Source organism: Myotis myotis, unplaced genomic scaffold (assembly GCF_014108235.1).
Source record: "Myotis myotis isolate mMyoMyo1 unplaced genomic scaffold, mMyoMyo1.p scaffold_m19_p_3, whole genome shotgun sequence".
NCBI lineage: Eukaryota > Metazoa > Chordata > Mammalia > Chiroptera > Vespertilionidae > Myotis > Myotis myotis.
Genome location: NW_023416335.1, coordinates 157,960,310 through 157,979,059, shown reverse-complemented (window position 1 = coordinate 157,979,059; position 18,750 = coordinate 157,960,310). Strand labels below are relative to the sequence as shown.

The 18,750-nt window shown below is 46.1% G+C and overlaps 2 protein-coding genes across 5 annotated transcripts; both read right to left on the bottom strand.

Annotated features, from left to right (window-relative positions):
• Positions 1 to 537: 537 nt before the first annotated feature.
• GLS2 (glutaminase 2) lies at positions 538 to 13,433 on the bottom strand. 4 transcript variants are annotated; one of them, XM_036298365.1, is made up of 18 exons: positions 13,252 to 13,433; positions 8,227 to 8,326; positions 7,499 to 7,620; positions 6,794 to 6,923; positions 6,174 to 6,253; positions 5,928 to 6,091; positions 5,656 to 5,714; positions 4,357 to 4,389; positions 4,039 to 4,097; positions 3,467 to 3,533; positions 3,261 to 3,311; positions 2,896 to 3,072; positions 2,115 to 2,246; positions 1,909 to 2,001; positions 1,704 to 1,765; positions 1,150 to 1,226; positions 808 to 871; positions 538 to 715 (listed from the first exon to the last, which is right to left on the bottom strand). In XM_036298365.1, the coding sequence occupies exons 1-18, from the start codon at positions 13,431 to 13,433 to the stop codon at positions 559 to 561; spliced, it is 1,809 nt and encodes a 602-aa protein (XP_036154258.1). In that variant the 3' UTR covers positions 538 to 558. The 4 variants fall into 4 exon arrangements, with proteins under 4 accessions (XP_036154258.1, XP_036154260.1, XP_036154259.1 ...); XM_036298367.1 differs by having other exon boundaries at positions 559 to 715; positions 13,234 to 13,371; XM_036298366.1 differs by lacking the exon at positions 13,252 to 13,433 and adding an exon at positions 13,025 to 13,227 and having other exon boundaries at positions 559 to 715.
• A 975-nt stretch (positions 13,434 to 14,408) lies between these two features.
• LOC118650226 (40S ribosomal protein S15a-like) lies at positions 14,409 to 14,852 on the bottom strand. The gene has a single exon (XM_036298374.1). It carries the CDS (start codon positions 14,831 to 14,833, stop codon positions 14,447 to 14,449), a length of 387 nt encoding a protein of 128 aa, XP_036154267.1. The 5' UTR covers positions 14,834 to 14,852; the 3' UTR covers positions 14,409 to 14,446.
• Positions 14,853 to 18,750: the final 3,898 nt, after the last annotated feature.

Genomic DNA, 18,750 nt, shown 5'->3' with positions numbered 1-18,750 from the left:
TCTTTATGATGGTGATGCAACTGAATACCTCCAGCGGAGAAAGAGGACTGGGTATAGTAAAAATAATCATTTGTGTAATTAAAGTTTATTTAAGCACAAAATACTTTCTCTGTCTATAAAATTTCTGTTTCCTTGCCAAGGGGGACAGATCTCTCCAGACAACTAAAACCAGGTGCATAGCTCTATATAGACATGTGCATGGTGGCTAGAGCCCCTTCACCCAAGTGTCTCTCTCTTTCTCTCTCATGATGGTTTCTTCAGGGAGAGGAAGAGGGGACCTGGGTGAAGACCTGGGAAGATTTCGAGTGGGCTAGGCAATTAGGCTATACCTTGAAGAAGCCCACAGTCTCCGTGGATAGCTCTACTGCAGGTATCCACCTAGGCACTTCTCTATACTCTGCCAAGGGAAATGGGGTATTTTGCCTCTCACAGAAAGCACTGGCCTGTCTTGGTCTGCACTGAAGGAGTGCAGCTCTCCATAGCATGTTTGGTGGTTATGGGTTAAATGTGTGGCCAGTTCATGATTTTTCTTGAGCAGGGACCATGTGTGCTCCATGCTCACACCATGCTCTCTAAGTTCTCTTTAGACAGAGCCTCAGCTGCCACTTCAGCCTGGTTCTCATACGGTGTGTAGGAGTCCTGGTAATCTTGAAGCAGTTTCACTACCTCCAGGTGATTGAACTGCACAGCATCGTCCAGGGGAATGTTGCCCCACCTGAGAGGAACAAAGAAGACAGAGAGAGTGCCCTGGTTCTATACATAACAGTGGTGGCTACCCACACCCCCTTTTAGCTTAATCCTACTCACCTGTCCTTGACAAAAGGATTCACTTTGCAAGCCTCAATCAGAAATTTAACAACTTCAATGTGTCCTAGGAATATGGGCAGAGGGAAAATGAGAGGGTACAGATCCTGAACCTTTTGGTGACAACAATGGTGCAGACCCTTGGCAGCTGGAGTTCTGAACCAATAAAGGAGGGGAAAAGGCCTCTTCCCATTTTGTTCCCTGCAGTACCCAATAATAGCCTGCAAACTGAAGGGTGTCTGGACAGAACCATCCTGAGGGCACACCCAGTTGGGTGGGGGGTACTCTTGGTAGAAAAGGGTCTTCTGATCTACTTATTTAACCTCTTATTTAACCTTCAGATACCTTCAGCTGCAGCAACATGCAGGGCTGTGCGGGAGTCATAGTCTTTCTGTTCCATGTCCATGGCTGACAAGGCAAACCTGAGGGTAGTGGAAAGCAGCTGGAGTAACTCATATCAGCTTAGAATCACTCATGTCCTTTCTGAAGTGGGGTCAGACTGGATAGGTCCCAGAGCTTATGCCAAAATCATAGGCCTCGCACAATGTGTTCTCTACCCAGATGAGACTGTTACTCCCACGTCAGAGAAATGGGAGTGTGATGGTTCCAGAAACATCACTGTTTATCTGTGGTAGCTACCCAGTACATATTTGCCGATGTTGTAATCCTTACCTACCACCTCTGCTCTGAACACCCAGGTTAATCCTAACAGTGCTACCATTAATTAAGGTCTTATCACATAGTAGGCACTGTACTTTGAAAAAATTTTCATTTCAGTGCACTGTGTGTCCATTGTATCTGATTCTAAAGCTGAAGCACTTAACTATTTTGCTATGATAACTCCTTATGAGATCTCTGACCGGGAGTATTTTATTGTGTTTATTTGGTCACAGAGGTACCTTCGAAGAGCTGAGACATCTCCACTATAGGCAGCAAATAACAGGTTTACCACAGTCTTGTTCTGGAAAACAGATCATACCCACTTGAGATTAACTGTGACTTTGAGCCCACCCATGCCCAGCTCCACCTCATGACGCTCCTCCCTGGATGCTTAGCCAAGGGTATTCTGAAATATTCTTAGACGCCAGCTGGGGTCTTCCTTACCCTTACTTCTCCCCCTTCACGCCGCGGGTCTAACTTTCGCGCACAGTGTCTCAGGTTGTCATAGTTGTGGAAATTGAAGAGAGACACCAACTTCTAAAATTGTAAGCCAGAGAGATTATTTACTTACTCCTTGCTCTTAGTAGGAGCTAAAAATTGCTTTAGTTACTCATTCAAGAATATTGGGTATTATGTGCGAAGTAACTTACCTGGCAGAAACTGATGCCCCTGTGGCTGTTCCCCAGCTTGTCCAGTGGAGGGGAGAGACACATCATTCCCATGACATTGGGTACCACCAGGAGGATGGCTCCTGACACAGCTGACTTGGCTGGCAGGCCCACCTTGGGGACAAAATTGAAACTGAGGATGAGCTAGAGGTGTTCCAAGTCTGGGTTAATAGTTTATCCCAAATGACTATGTGGGCAAGGCCACACCCACCTCAACCTTTTGGCTTGTTAATTAGCTTTTCCTACTCCTGACCTCCCCTCCCCCCCCTTTAAATTCATGGCTTCAGTAAGGAAATATTTATTGGGTATCTACTCCGTGACTGATGCTAGAACTAGGACAAAACCTCTCACTCTGATGCTAGGAGATAGACAGTAAACAGGTAGACAAATAGACAAAAATAATCACAGCTTATGATCACACAGAAGAAAAGTAGGAAGATGTGATAGAGAAGTGGGAGGGGCACCACCTGAGGATAAAGTGGTCAGAAAAGCCTCTCTCTGGAGGTGACATCTAACCTGAAGTCTAGAGAAGCACCAGCCATGTGAAGGGCCACAGAAGATTGGTCACAACATCATGTGTTTGTGTTTGAGGGACTTTATGTGTTTGGCAAACCCCTAAGGATTCTCAGCCTAATTGCCTGGCTGGAAGTTAGTGAATGGGAGGCAGGTACAAGCTTCCACCTCTCCACCTTCAGAGACTCAATGTCCGCTCTGCCTGGCTACGGGCTTGTGGCACATGGATGGAAGGGCCAGAAGCACTTACGTGGAAGGCAAACTGGCCTGAGAAGTCATACATGCCGCAGGAGTGCATGAGGCTGAGGGTGTTGCGCACTGCTTCAGCGCTCAGCACGCTCTCTCCTGTGATGGGGCAGATCCCACCATTGGCCAGGGTGGCTGCCATGACACTGCCTGATTCACAGGTTACCTCCACGGAGCACAGCTATGGAGACAGGGCAGAGGTGAGGGTGTGGTGTGGACCTGAACACTCTTGGTTGCAGAGCAACGTTCTTGGCATCCTGATCTTTCTACCAGTTCCCCTGGTGTTTCCGGAGGAGCGTCCCTTTGGGTCAGAGCAGGAAGTACAGTCTGTCCTGTTCCCTTGACCCTGAGCTGAGCAGCAGTGTTTACCTGGAAGTAGAGATCCAGGGCAGCCATCATGTCCACCCCCTTTGGGAAGCACTGCAAGGAAGAAGAGGGGAGGGGAGAGCATCTCTCCTCAGGCCATCTGTAGTCTTTTCACACGGCCAGGATCTCAGCCCAAGTCCCCAGCCCGAACTGCCCTTCCCCAGCCACAGAATTCCCCGGGACTTGCTCTCCCGGCCTCTCCCGATTACCTTCTTTTCCTTTAGATAATAGCCGATGGCATAATTCCGATCCCCCGTTTCCTTCTCTGACTGGAATCTGAAGCAAACACCCAATTTAGTACTTGATGTTTGAGGGGTGGGTGTGAGGAGAAGGGGGAAAAATACCTTCCCTGAGAGAGACAACTACATTGCACATGTTAAATTAAATCAACCCCTTTATAAATTCTCAGTAATACTGCGAAACTCCGGGACCCCAGCAAACACCAGGCAGAGCTTTATTATAAAGTGTGAAAAACAAAACCCCAAATTGTTTAGTCATCTGGTCTAGAAAAACATGGCTTTGAGAGGCTTGGCAAGAAATCCTTACATCACCTCGTTCATTAAGTACTAAATAGAAATAGAGCAAGTTCTTTTATAAAATAAACAAATGCCAATGAAGGGGCTCAGAGAAAGCTGGGAGGCCAGAGTTCCCTTGGGATTTCTTCCTCCTATGGTTCTATTCTGTTCTCATATTCTCTCTCTCTCTCTCTCTCTCTCATTTACACACACACACACACACACACACACACTGTATTCAGCCAATCCTGTGAACAAGGTCTTACGTGGCATTGCTGAAACCCACGAATTCATTTCCAGCCATTTTGTTCAGATACTGCAATACCTAGAAGAGAGAAAGAGGCATGGGAGGCACCACATGAGTGAGGACCCTACTAACTCTCTGAACTCCTCAGTCTTTTTCCCAGCAAGAACTTCAGGTGCCTTTCTTCTCTGAGGCCAGCAGATCCCCACAGTTCTGGAAACAAGGCTTCTAGTATGGGCTGGTGCACTACCAAAGGGTTAGAGCCAGGCACTGGGGCAGCTGGAGAGGACAACATGCCACGGAGAAAAGCAGCCAGGGGCTGAGTAGCAAGGAAACTTACAAAATCAAACTTCTCTGCTTTGTTACAGTCCATCTGCAGAGAGAGAGAGAAAGAGAGAGAGATATCAGTGTTCCAAACCTAGGAAGATGACAGAGGAGGATCAGAAGGACCCAGTTAAAGTGTTAGACTAGTTTGCTTCTGGGAATGTGTTACATCTTACAATCACCCTTTTTTTTTTCTTTTTTCTTAAAAAAAAAACCACACCAATAAACAGCTAAGACTTTTTAGTATCCATGTATAGTTAGTGACCTTAAAAACAAGATTGCTAAGATTTTATCAAGTAATGCATACAAATAACCTCACCCCATCTACGAGCCTCACTCCCACTTCCATTCTCAATTCTGCCCCTCATCACAGACTCCCACTTTCATTTTCCTGGTTCCAATCCTGTCCCAAACCCCACCCCTATTCCGATCCCATCCCCATGCCTTACACCCCACGCTGGATCCTCACTCTATCCTTTCCTGGACTCCCATAGCCGTCTCCAAGACTGGAGTGACAGGAATGGGATGAGGGTGTGTGTTGCATATATTATAATATTCAGGTTTATCAATTATGTTGATAATTGAAATAAAGCTAAAGATTTTAGCTGAAAATCAAGTCCAATAGGGTCTGCTTAGATGGGAATGGAATGAGGCAGGCCCCAGACACAGAGCTGTAGATAGAGCTGTCCCAGAGCATCTGCCCAGCTCTCGAGGGAGCCTGGTCTCCTCCCACCCTCATTACTTCCCGCATATGTCAACTACAGTGTCAACATCACAGGAACTCTGACACCTAAGTCCCTGGAGGAAGGGCTCCCAACACCACCTTCCCCAGGAGGAACTGTGATTGGCTCCAGAGCATTGCTGCCCACATTACTCTCAGGTTGTTACTCAAGCCCTGGGAGACCTACAGCTGACAAGCCAGCCCGACACCTTTGCTCAAGGCCAACTCATAGTTCCAGGTGACGTGAATAGCTACCCTGGCCTGGCCATTCACCCTTCCTTCTGTGTGTCCCTCACCCAGAAGTGGCCAATCAGCACCTAATAGTGTTGTCCTCCCCCTGTGTCTGGCATTTGGCCCTTGGTCCTAGGCAGGGGTCAGGACCTGCTCACTTCTCTAAGGGCCAGGAAGCTCTGGGTTCCTGACTCGTGGGTGGGGGCAGGGGTAAAGTTCCTTTTACTAACATCCTCATATGTGCCCTCACTGCCTCCTGAGGATCCTCAAAGGAATCAAAGCCCCACCAGTCTCCCTGGAGAGCTGGACAGATATGAGGGATATCGGAACAGGGGGTTTAGAGAAGGCTAGGGTGGCACTGACCTTGATCAGGGAGCTCACAACAATGGCGCCAGCATTGACCATGGGGTTATGGGGGATTCCTGAGGAAATACAAACCACCCAGTGTCTTATCAGCCACTGAGAAAAAACCTTGTTTACAGTCTTCCCACTCTGCAGGCTAGACTAGAAAGATTTCTTTGCTGGGGAGGATGGAATGACAGAGCGAATCAGGAAGGGCAGAGAAATAAAAGAGGGTGAGGTGAGGATAAGAGGGGAGCATTTATGAGTCTGTTCTGAGCCCTGGCAGTGCTCACCTTCCTCGTTGAGGGAGAGCTTGTTGTAGCGCAGGCCACTGGGCTCCTTGCCCACAAACGTGTGCACGTAGTCAGTGCCTAGGGTGCTTACAGAGATGGCATAGGTGAGGGGCTTGACGCAGGATTGCAGGCAGAAGGGGATCTTTGTGTGGCCCACGGAGTGCCTGGAGGTAGACAGCTGCCATGAGAGGTCGGCCTATGTTCTGCACCCGGGCCCTGCTTCCCCTCTCTCACCCAGCATCTCACCGCTGACCATCCACAGTACACAGGGAGACGCCCCACAGGTCTGGATTTGACTTGGCCAGCTGAGGGATGTAGGCTGCCACCTGGTCAGGAGTGGGTAGAGAAAACGGACAGAATGGAGATAGGGATGTGAAGAAGGGGAATAGAGCTGCTGAGGTTCAGGGTCAGGAGAATCTTTTAGATAAAGGCTAAAATTCTGTTTTCTCTAGGGCAACAGAGCTCCCTCCTGCCTGTTGTTTTCAGAGACACCCAAGACTTAAGTCCTAGAACACCTTCTCTTTCTGTAGCTCCACTGCTATAGAGAAGGCAGTAAAGTCCATGAAAAGTAAAAAGAAGAATATTCTGAGATCAGCTTCCCTTTTTGGTTCTTAGGCTCAATTATCCTATAAGTCTCTTTCAAAGTTCTATTGAGTCCTTATGCCAAATGTCCCCATAAAAACTTCAAATCCCCTCACTTGCTTTAGAAATTGCATGTATAGAAATACATAAAGCCCTTGTCTCCATTTTTAGAGGTTCTGCTTCTCACCCCTCATCCACTGGATTCCCAGCCCCAGGAAATCTCAGAGAAGCAAGGTATATCTGGCCCAGAGCCCTTGCCCCTCCCCTAGTCCCCCGGCCCTCACTTTGCCTCCAGTGAACTCTCCGGCATCCTCAAAGATGCGATCCACATGGCCCGTGAACTCCTCAAAATCAGGAATGACAAACTTCTTTCGGAATGCCTGGGTCAGGAGCACAATGTTGCTGCTCACACACCTGGATTCCAGACGTGAGTGGGTTAGGGAGCTGGAGAGATGCGGCTGTGACTCACTCTGGAGCCGTGGAAATTTGGAATAAAGGTGTGAGTGGTCATCGGGTTTGGGACCAATACTGTGTGACCTTTGGCACGTCACACTGTCTTTCTGGGTCTTGAGTTTCTCTGCCTCTAAAATGAGGGGCTGGAATAATGTGGGAAGATAGCCCAAGAAAAATAAATACTCGAATAATATGCATAGTAGGTCATCTTTATATTTTAAAAATCCTAAATAAGCATATTTACATATATTCTTATATGTATGTAAATGCATAGGACATTACCTAAAAGATACTCATCTGTTAATAATGTTTACTTCTGGGAAATGGAACTGAGATTGGGGAGACGGGGAAAGAAGAAAATGTATTTCTATATTGTTTGAACTCTTATACTGAGTATGTGCGTACTCATGTGTAACTCGTGTAATAATAAAATAAAATGAGGGGCTGAACTATCCAATCCCTAAGATCCCTCCCTGCTGTTATCATCTATGTCCAAGAACAATTGAGAGCGGTGCTCTTGTTTCTGGGGCCCTCACTTTTGGAAGAGATCTCGGTCCAAGAGGCCGCCACTGCTGGACTCTCGAACCATGCGGCGCATCTGGCTCATGCAGTCCCGGAGCCGGGGATCTGACGTCTGCAGTCCAGTAGCCTTCAGTGCCTTTAGGGTAAAGAAGAAGCTAATAAGATCAGCCACACGGCCAATAATGCAATCCTAAAAATCTTTCCCAATGGACAACAATTAGCTTAACCCCAACTACTACATTCTGTGTAACAAATGGATTTGCAAACTAAGCAGAAACATAACAGCTTTGAAGGCTAATGGGGGTTTCCTACCCTTTTTCACCAAGGCAGCTGGTTTCTGAACCCCTTGGATCAAAGTCCCAAACCAAGAAGATGGGCTGGGTCAGAGGAGTTAATCTTCCCATCCTGGGGCAGGGATGGGATTGTCTCATCAGCCACGGCATCTACTATTCTTCATCCTCATGAAGCAACCCATTATTAGCTGCCCTGTACTTGTCCTACCGTTTTCCCCACTTTCAAGAGATCCCAAGGGCCTTGGCCAGATAATTCAGTTGGTTAGAGCATCGTCCCCATACGCCAAGGTTGTGGGTTGGATTCCGGATCAGGGCACATACAAGAATCAACCAATGAATGTTTAAATAAGTGGAACAACAAAATCAATGTTTCTCTCTTTCCCTTACTTTCTCTAAAATCAGTAAGAGATCCCAAGGGATTAGGGTTCTGAGCAGGTAGAGAAACTTACAGTAGTGAACTTGTGGATAGGGATTCGTTCCTGTCCCTCAGCAATAGTGTAGAAGAGCAGGTCACCCAAGCGAGACAGCATGCCACTCTCTGACGAATCACTGTTTGGGGGCAGAGACGGGGGAGGAGGGCAGGAGACTGAGAACTGATCCTTGCTCCTCCTGGAACATGGGCTTATAAGTAGTAGGTATCTTCATTCTAGGCCTCCTCCCTGAGCTGTCTGATCTATCCCCATAATGTCAACTTTCACATCTGTCCTGAGAAGTCTTAAATTTTATTCACAAGCTTTTTGTTGTTGCTGCTGTTCCTGGCCTTTAGACTTTTATTTCTAGCTGCCTTCTAGACATTTCCATTACTAGATGTTCCACAGGAACAACACACTTAGCATGTCCAAACCTGATGTAATTTCACCTCTGCTGCTCTTCTTGTGTTTCCATCTGGGTTCATAGTGTTACCACTCCTCCAGTTGCCAAGCTGGGAACATGCAACCATTTGGATAATTCCCATACCTTGCATCCATGTTCAGTTGGTAAACAATGTTGGATGAATTTACCTCCATAATGTCTCAAATCGACCCTCTTTTCTTCTCTTCCCTTGTGCCAGCATGGTATAGTAGAAAGAACCAGAGTTTGCACCTTAATAGTTGTGTGATCTTAATATAGGTAGTAAGGTTATTTAATACTGCTGAACTGGCTTCCTCATCTATAAAATAAGGGTAGTAATGTCTGCTTTACATGGGTGATGTGAGGCTTCATTAAAATAACATTCCATAAATTCCAAAAGCTGTCTTTCACGAAGCAGAGGCTCGGCAAATCATGCTTCCTTATCACCAACTCCTAACGGTACTATACTCTCTTCTTGCCTTCCAACCCATCTTCCACAATGCATGATCATCTTTCTAAAACGCAAATGTCATTTCACTATGGAAAACCTTGGATAGCTCCCTATTGCCTACAAAATAAGTTATTACATCTTGGTATTATTCCTTGGTATAGCATTGAAGGCTCTTGAGAACCTGCCAACATTCCTTTCCTATTCTTCACTGTGCCCCCTCACTCCAGTTATGCCAGGTGGCTCCCAAATGGGCCAGGTATTGTCAGGCTTCCTGGCCTTTGCTTATGCTAAAACTTCTGCATGGAATAACCTCTTTATCCTTCATGTTGCATAGTCCTGCTCATCCTTCAAGGTCCAAATGAAATGTTACTAACTCTTTAAAGGCTTCCCCAACCTGCAGATGCTGCTATACTGCTGGTATGACACAACATATCATCTTATTGACAGAAGAATTTCTCTTGTTCCACTGTTAGGTCTTTGTGTTTTATATATTTTTGTTTTCCTAGCATTGAGCAAAGTCCCTAGCACACAGTGGGTCTTCAAAAAGAATTACCTAGTTACACTTGTAGGAAGTTCTCTGTTCCCCAAATTATCTCTCTAGCTGGCTTATAACACTTAAGATTCCAGGTACTGAAAATTTCTTGGTCTTCAAGAAATGTTATTAATATGTTAACAGATTTAGAGGAATTATTTTATCAGATCATTCCAAATATGACAGCAATTTGAGATTACGACCCTTAAAAACCCTCTGATCCAACAATTTGTCCAGCATTTATCCTGTAGGTGTACTCACATACCTACAAAGTAACACATTCACTGCATTGTTGCTGATAAGTAAGACTAAAACAACCTACATGTGTATTAATAGGGAACTGGATAGGTGATAAGTAAACTATAGTGTATTTATATCATGGACTATTGTGCAGTGTTAAAAAAGAAAAAGAAAAAAAAAAGAGCCCTGGCCAGGTAGCTCAGTCGTTCTGATACACCATGGCTGCAGGTTTGATCCCAGCTCAGGCCACATACAAGAATCAATCAGTGAATGCATAAATAAGTGGAACAACAAATTGATGTCTTTCTCTCTCTCCCCTTACCTCTCTAAAATCAATAAAAAATTAATGAGGGCATGCGTAAATATTGACTTAATATGATGTAATAGTAACTAAAGGAAGCAAGCTATAAAACATTATTTTTAGTATGGTACTATTTATGTTTAAAAGGGAAAAGTATATATATTTGCTTTTTCAGGCACAAAATATTTCTGGAAGACTGATTTATCTCTCCCTAGATGAAGCAGGTGCTGGCAAAAGGGGTGGGAGGGATATTTCCCACTATATATCTTTTTGTACATTTTGAATTGTTAACTATATGCATATGCATGTTATCTATTGAATAGGATATATGCGAATATGAATATATTCTCTGTTGAAACAATGCATTAAAAATAAAACAATATTAAAAATCAAGAAGCTTGGCATAGACTAGGCATGTGTATATGTATTTTGTTCTAGGAGAAATACTAAGAGAGGGGGAAGTTTTCCTGTTTCTGAGGAAATCCAATTGTCACAATAAACGTAGTGCCTATAGGGAAGTGAGGATCCATGTGGTGACAGAGGAAGGGAGGAAAAGATATCTTAAGAATAGCTCAAGAAGGAAAATACACAGGAACACTTTGAGGGCAGGTCTTTCTGCCCGAAGCTGAAGGAAGACAGGAAATAATGCCATCTTACTGAATGTGTCTCAGCCTTAAATAAATTGTACACTCTTGCCCTGGTCGGTATCTCAGTGGTTGGAGCATCGGCTTGCGCACTGAAGGATTTCGAGTTCAATTCCCGTCAAGGGCACGTACCTCGGTTTGGGTTTGCTCCCTGCCCCCTGGTCAGTTGGGGCTCATGCAGTCCATGTGTCTCTCTCACATAGATCTCTCTCTCTCTCTCTCTCTCTCTCTCTCTCTCTCTCTCTCTCTCTCTCCCCCCCTCTCTCTCCCTCTCTCTCCCTCTCTCCCTCTCCCTCTCCCTCTTCTCCCTCCCACCTACCCACCCACCCTCCCTCCCTTATACTCTCTGAAAGAAATGATGGGAAGAATGTCCTCAGGTAAGGACTAACAAAACAAACCAAAACAAACAAACAAAATTGCACACCCTTTGACCTAGATATGGATTGATCTACAACATAATGTTGAGGGGGGAAAGCAAAATGTAGAACAATGTATATAGTATGACACCATTTGCATAAAAAAGGGAAAATAATATTAACATGTACTGCTGATATATGCAAAAAATAACTCTAGAAGATTATACGAGATATCAATCTCTGGAGAGCAAACTCTTCTAGCAATTTATTCTAAGAAATAATTGAACAAGTGCACAAGAATATGTAGTAACTAAACTGAAAAGTGGTTAAATTATGATACTTCATACAATGGAATCTTAAAATGGCAAAATGGCAGCCATTAAAATAACAATATATACACATATTCAATGATATTGAAAGCTGTTTAAATGGAAAAGATAGGTTACTAAATAATATGAATGCCAAGGCCCTATTTTTGTTAAATTTTATATATACATATATAGGATAGGATATATATGGATATATATCACAAAATTAATTGGAAACTTAATTTTTTTCTTGATGTTCTATTTATCTTGTTTTTCTTTTATAATAAAAACAATAAAGCTAAATATTAAAAAACAAACAAACAATAACCTGAATAATGGTATTTTCTCTTTACTCCCCCTTTTCCCCTAACACAAGAACCCCTTCCCCTTCAGTGCTCTCAGCTCCTTCTGCCCAAGGGAGCATCAGTCCAAGACCATTAACAAGAGTCCCTGGGAGCACAGGCAGCCATAGGCAGGGGGATCAAGCTTTCTAAAAACACCCTGATCCACCTGACTCACTGGATAAGGAAAGGGGGCAGGGACCAGGGACACCTCTTGCTCCCCACCCCACAGACAGTGTGAGGGTGAAGGAGGTTAAGCCTTGGCTCTATCCCACCGTCATTTCTCCCAGGGCAATTTTTGGGGAAAGTTGAGTGGGGGAGTAGATCAGGAGAGATAGGGCTTATTCTTTAAAGTTGATATGTTCCATGTCTCCTTGAGAAGAGGCTGATGGAAAAGTACAGCATAATAATTATTAATAATAAACACATAAATAATACCATATTGGTCAGAGCTGGGATTCCAGTGGCGGTGAGGTAGTGCTATGTGTCTGGCTACTTTAATTACGGTGTGCACATCTTTCTGAAAGTCATCAGTAGATGTCAGTGACAGGGGAGACGGTCCGTTTCCTGCTCCTGCCATAATAGAGCAGGGGCGACTTGGACATGTCTACATTCACTTCTGGGGAGGGCAGTATTTCCTGTCCTGCCTCTGTCTGTGTCTCAGAGGAAAGAGGCTCAGCCACCAAGCGTTCCTGGGTATTGAGGGTTAGGGCACAATAAGAGCCCCGGGGGGGAGAGGGAGAGAGCCCTTTAGATCAGTAAGCCAGGGAAGCACAGATAACAGATCTGATGGGCTCTAGTTTCAGAAATCTGCGTTTTATGCCCCCTCCCATCCCGCCACTATGATAAAGATTTTCCCCATTCAACAACCAACTGGAAAAACACCCTTATTCACAGATTAGGGAGCCCTGGCAATGCACACACCCAACACTTACGCAAACAACACACGCACCAACGTACTTGCGCACCAATAATACACGCGCATCACATTATACGCCGAGAACGCGCCGAGACACAGACCCCCACACTGACAGACTCCCCACCCCGACAGACCCCCACACCCCGACAGACCCCAGTGCAGCAGGACTCGGGAGGGAGGCTGTTGCGCCCCCACGCACCCCCTAAGATACCCGCGAGGAGGAGGAGAGGGAGGATGAGGCTGGGTGGTGCGCACACAGCCCCGCACTCAGACACGTGCACCGAGAAACACGCCGCGCATCCAGGTTCCCGGCGAGGTACGCACCTGGGACAGGCACCATCCCGAGGACCGACCTGACCAAACGCTCTCCCGGGCGGACGGCATTTTACTGCCCGAGCGCGGCGGACCCAGAACCCCAAATCTAAAGGAAAAGGCATCGCCGGCGAGTGAGCGAAGAGAGGAGAGGGAAGAAGACGAGCTGCGCTCCCGAGGAACGGGACTTGGGAGCTAGAGAGTGGGAGCCGGTGCCCTACCCGTCGCGCAAGCCTTACTGAGCCTGGTGCTGCGGCTGGTGGCTGTGCGGCGTCTCCCTGCCCTGCGCCGCGGCCTCACTGAGGTGGTGCCGGACGCCCCCGCCCAGGAGGGGGCTCCGGCTCAGGTGACCCCAGTCTCCCCTCCAGCAGTGACTGCCGGCCCTGCTCAGCGCCTTCTGCAGAGCCTTCATGGAGCGCATCCCCCCAGCACGTCGCCCGTTCCGGCGGAGCGCCCCGGGCGTCTGAACCGTGGCTGGAAGGAGGGGCGGAGGAATCGGGGACGAGGAAAGGTGGGGGGAGCTCTGGGATGGAGTGTGAAGCCCGGGAGGTGTCCGAGAGCTGGGGCCGGGTGGGTGGGATTGTAACAGGAGGAGGCGCCTGTCCCTATAAGGCTCGAGCCGCTGTCAGGTGCACCCAATACCCGCTGGCCAGGGGATGGGTGAGCGGATCCCGGGCGAGGGGAGAACGCGGGCGGAGGGCGTCTCGGTGCGCGGGGAGGAGGGGGCGGGGCCTGAGGGTGCGGATGGACACGGCCGCAGTGCAATCACCGAGGAAGCCAGAACCTCGGGGGCGGGGAAAAGAGGAGCCTACCCAATCAGTGCAAGGGGGCGGGCCGCCCGAAAGCCTGCGGACTCCAGCGCTCAGCGACCCCCCGAGGTCGCAGGCGGGGCGTGCGGACGCCGAGGGCGGGAAAAGCGTGTGAGCTCCGCTCGCCGCGAGGACACGGCGGCCCGGGAGGATGGGGTTCGCAGAGGAAGAGCCGAGGGGCGCCTCTCTACACTAGCGGCCACTTAGTGGCCCTCGACGTTCGGAGGCCAGAAATGGCCCGCAGTGGCCCTCGCAGTGCGGGCGTGGAGGCCAAGTGCTAATCTCCGCCAAGTGGTATCGGCGAGCGGGGAGTCAAACGGCCGGGAGCACCCCGACCGGAAACAGCCCCCGCGGCACTTTAATGAGGTCAGGAGGCCGCGAGAAGCTCACCGCGGTGCTTGCTCAGGTGCTTGGGTTCCCTTATCTATGTCAGTTATTCAGTGGCTGTTTAGGGTGCTTGGGTCTTCTTAACTCCGTGCCCGCCCTTCAACCTTTTATTTATTTTATTTTTTATTGATTTCTTACCAAGAGGAAGGGAGAAGGAGAGAGAGAAGCATCAATGTTTGGATTTTTTTTTTTTTTTTTGCCCTTTGAGGCATTTTATTTCCACATATATATCACATCCCTAGAAAAAGAATCCCAGGATTTTCCCTCCTGTGTTTTCGTCTTCTTCATGGTCCATGATGCCCGCTGAGGTTGTCAGTACAATGAAACCAAATCGACGGGACGGAAGCAAGTTGTTCTGCCATTTTTCCAGACCTTTTAGTTGCACGTCAAATCTGGGGCTGATTACTCCACACTTGTTCAACCTGACTGTGAGGTTCACAACAGTTTTCCCAGCTCTGTGGTCATCAATAATTTCAAATTCGCCAATGTAACCATGCTTCATCAGCACAGTCAGAAACCGGACGATGACTTTGGAGCACGGCCTGATGAGAGCCTGGCGCTTGCCTCTCTTTTCGGCATTGTTGATCCTCTTCAGAGCATCAGCCAGGACATTCATGCGCACCATGATGGCCGCGCGGACCGATGGAGGAAAGAGGAGAAGCATCAATGCTGAGAGAGAATCATTGATTGGCTGCCTCTTGCACGCCCCCTACTGGGGACCAAGCCCATAACCAAGGTCCATGCCCTTGACAGAATGGAATCTGGGACCCTCCAGCCCGCAGGCAGACTCTCTATCCACTGAGCCAAACCCACTAGGGCCGCCCTTCAACATTTTATAAACCGTAAAGTACTTCCAAAATCTTAGTTATTTCAATTGCTTGCCCCTGTCTTTCTCAGGGGCCAAAAAGAAGTGATGCATAAAAAGAATTTTGAAAATTCAGCACATTTAGGAATTTTACCATTTGCAGCTAGAAGAACATTCACCTGTATCTTCACAAAGCCTAACTCAGCATCTATATTTAGTAGGAAATCGTGTAAATAAGAGCTATCACCTAGTGTGTATAGTGTGCCCACCTTTATATAATTTATCTCATGCTCTTACCAGAGACCTACAAACTAGTTATTAGTTGTATTTTGAAGATGAGGAAACCAAGACTCAGAAATTATGACTTGCTTGAATAAATAACCCAGCTAATTAGTAGGGGCAGGAATCAGACCCAAGTCTCTGACGACAAGGCTGTCTTCATGATGCAGCTTTTACCAAAATTAACTGTTAGATTGAATTATTCCAGGAAATGACCTCATCCCCTAAAGGAAGCATCTTATGTGGAAGCATTATGATACAGTGCTGAGAGTTGTCTAGAGGCTGGCTGTGTCACAAAATAGCACTTTTCATTTTGGGATTAAAATGAGCATCAAGGGTAACCATGGGGAAATAAACATCAAAGCCACACGCTGGCGTATTCTGTGGGAAGGCAGTTCTCCTTTGCCTTGGTTAGGGTTGGGGGTTTATTTGGTTTGAAACCATATGAAGTGACCTTTCTTTGTGTGTGTGTGTTTGTTTTTTTCTTCTGTAGTCATTTCCTATCTGTTCTCCGGATGGACATGACTCTAATTCAGGAACTCCAGCTTGCCCTGGGCTGGTTCATGCATGGTTTTCCCCATTAAGTAATTTAAGAAAGTTCTGGGTCCTAATACTTTGTATAAACTCAAGCCAGCATTAGTTTTTCCAAAGGTAACAAGCTAATCTTATCCTTATTTCATAAGAATGTTATTTCTCTGAAGCTTTTTGAACTGTCAAGAGAAAGATACCATATCTTAGGGGATTTCTAAACATTAACCAGAAGTTATTTGCTTCCTTTTATTTCCTACTCCCGCTTTTTTGAATTAGCCTTAATTCTAATCAGTAATTAGTTCCTCACTCTTTTTCTCTCCAGTTCTCCCCAATAATAGGAATTGGTTGGGCAGTGAAGCAAACCTTCCCCATAGAAGGGGAGGTTGTTTGCATAGAGAACTAGCCCCCAGCTGAACTTTGGCCTTTGGACCCATTCTTCTTTTACTACAATATTGCTGCCTCTGCGTGAGGATGGAACATGAACCAGTGACTTGGGAGGCCCAAAGCATAGTGTGAAGTATAAGACATTCAAGAAGAACAAGTTTGTCATCCCAGGTGGTTAAGCTTGGCAGCGTTAGGTCCTTTTTTGGTTTCTGATGGAAATGGACTCGTCTAGTTAAATCTGTGCAAAAGTGTTAGCCAATTATGACATGGCCAGCTATAAATGAGGCTTTTTATAAGTGAAAGAAAACTCTTGCATGTACCTCTAATAGGTTTTTTATGAAATATATATTTTATTGATTTTTTTACAGAGAGTAGGGGAGAGGGATAGTTAGAAACATTGATGAGAGAGAAACATCGATCAGCTGCCTCCTGCACACCCCCTACTGAGGATGTGCCTGCAACCAAGGTACATGCCCTTGACCAGAATTGAACCTGGGACCTTTGAGTCCGCGGGCTGACGCTCTCTCTATCCACTGAGCCAAACCGGTTAGGGCTGATTTTGAATTCTTAAATCAGAAAAGCTAAACCCTCTGTGGTACAAAATTGGGAACTTGATGTTTGTGTTCAGAGAATATTTACTTGTTATGATTTATTAGAGCAGTGGTTCTCAACCTTGGCTGCACATTAGAATCACCTGGAAATCTGTTTAAAATCCCGATTTCTGGGCCTCATCCTCTGGAAATTCTGTTTCTTTGTTATGGGGTGGGGCCACAACATTAGTAACAAAGAAACAGAGTTTCCGGAGGATGAGGCCCAGAAATCAGCATTTTAAAAAGTTCCCAGGTGATTCTAATGTGCAGCCAAGGTTGAGAACCACTGTATTAGAGGTTCATTTGTTCAGTTACTACAGGTGAAGGATTATTTCACCTAAGTTATTTTTTTCGTTAATTTTTGTTCTGCTAATGTTACTTTTGGTATACTCCTTTCTGTCTTAGTTTATCCATTTGTAAAGATAATCTGTTTTTCTGGGTAAAATATAAGTACTGAGAACTCTAACATAATCATCTGCCATTCGTTCAGTGGATATTTTTCATTGTGCCAGGCCCAGAAATTAAAAGAACAGTTTCTGACTGCCCAGCCAGGGTCACTCAGTGGTTGAGCATCGACCCATGAACCAAAAGGTCACCAGTTCAATTCCTGGTCAGGGCACATGCCCAGGTTGCAGGCTCCACCCCCCTGGGCATTTGGGAGGCAGCCAATCTCCCATTGATGTTTCTATCTCTTTCTCCCTCTCCCTTCCTCTCTCTTTAAAATCAATAAAAACGTATTTTAAGAAAATAAAACAACAAAATAAAAAACAGTTTCTGACTATTGGAAGAAATGAGAAAGTCAGTGTTTAAAATTCCTAATGAGCCCTGGCCAGGTAGCTCAGTTGGTTAGAGTATTTTCCCCGATATGCCAAGATTGTGGGTTCGATCCCTAGTCTGGGCACATATAAGAATCAACCTCTCTCTCTCTCTTTCTAAACTAAACTTAAAAAAAAAAAAAATCCTAGCCGGTTTGGCTAAGTGGATAGAGCATTGGCCTGAGGACTGAAGAGTCTCAGGTTTGATTCTGGTCAAGGGCATGTACCTCCGCTGCTGGCTCAATCCCCAGCCCTGGTTGGGGTGCTTGTGGGAGGCAGCCAATCAATGTGTCTCTTTCACATCGATGTTTCCTTCTCTCTGCCTCTCCCCCTCCCTTCCACTCTCTCTAAAAATTAATGGGAAAATATTCTCAGGTGAGGATTAACAAAAATAATAAATTAGTAATTAAAATAAAATTTATCATAAAAATGTTAAGATGAAGACATATTCAGAGGAAGACACTTACCTAACCAGGCTCAGGGTAAAGGGCAGCTGAGGAAAAGCGGGAGGGGCCTAAAGGAATGTTGGGTGATGGGAACCAATTCTGAAAGGATGAGAGATGCTCGCATGGGGATGAGGATAAAAGTGTTCCCGACAGAGGTCTCTGCAAGAACTAACAGCATCATAGAAACATTGAAGGGACTCTAGATCCGTGTGGTAGGAAGGAAAGTTTGGTTGGGTGTGAGAATGTGAACCAGTGAAGATGAGGATGTAGGCGGGGTCTGCATTATGAAGAGTTTTCAACACTATGATAAGAATATTCAACTACACCTAAAGGCAGCTCCATAGTCAACCTTCCAAAGCTTCTCTGGTTCACTTAAGCTCCCCACCCCACTGCTTCACAAAGAAGCCCTCCGCTTCCTGCTGCCACATTTATACCCCTGCATCTCCAGGTGCTGTTGACAAGGAAGCTGTCTTCACTCTCAGATTAATCTCTCCACTTAACTTGGCTCTATTTTTCAGCTTCCTCTGTAATGACTCTATCCTTCAGCCTTTAAATGTGCTCAAGTCTCTACCATCTTAAACAACCACTATCCTAGTATTTGGACTCTTTGTATGAGTGTGATTACAAAGTTAAAGTATACTTCAGTTAAGCAGCTTTATGCAATTCAGATTTTCCATCAATATTGCTCTTCT

Bases quoted from the DNA above. Each gene is read 5' to 3' on its own strand.
- LOC118650226 (XM_036298374.1), bottom strand. From the start codon at position 14,833: ATGGTGCGCATGAATGTCCTGGCTGATGCTCTGAAGAGGATCAACAAT.
- GLS2 (XM_036298365.1), bottom strand. From the start codon at position 13,433: ATGCGCTCCATGAAGGCTCTGCAGAAGGCGCTGAGCAGGGCCGGCAGT. The intron at 3,534-4,038 runs GTAAGACCTTGT...TGTTTGCTTCAG, and splicing joins GTGGGTTTCAGCAATGCCAC to ATTCCAGTCAGAGAAGGAAA. The intron at 1,766-1,908 runs GTAAGGAAGACC...TCTGTTTTCCAG, and splicing joins GTGAAGGGGGAGAAGTAAGG to AACAAGACTGTGGTAAACCT.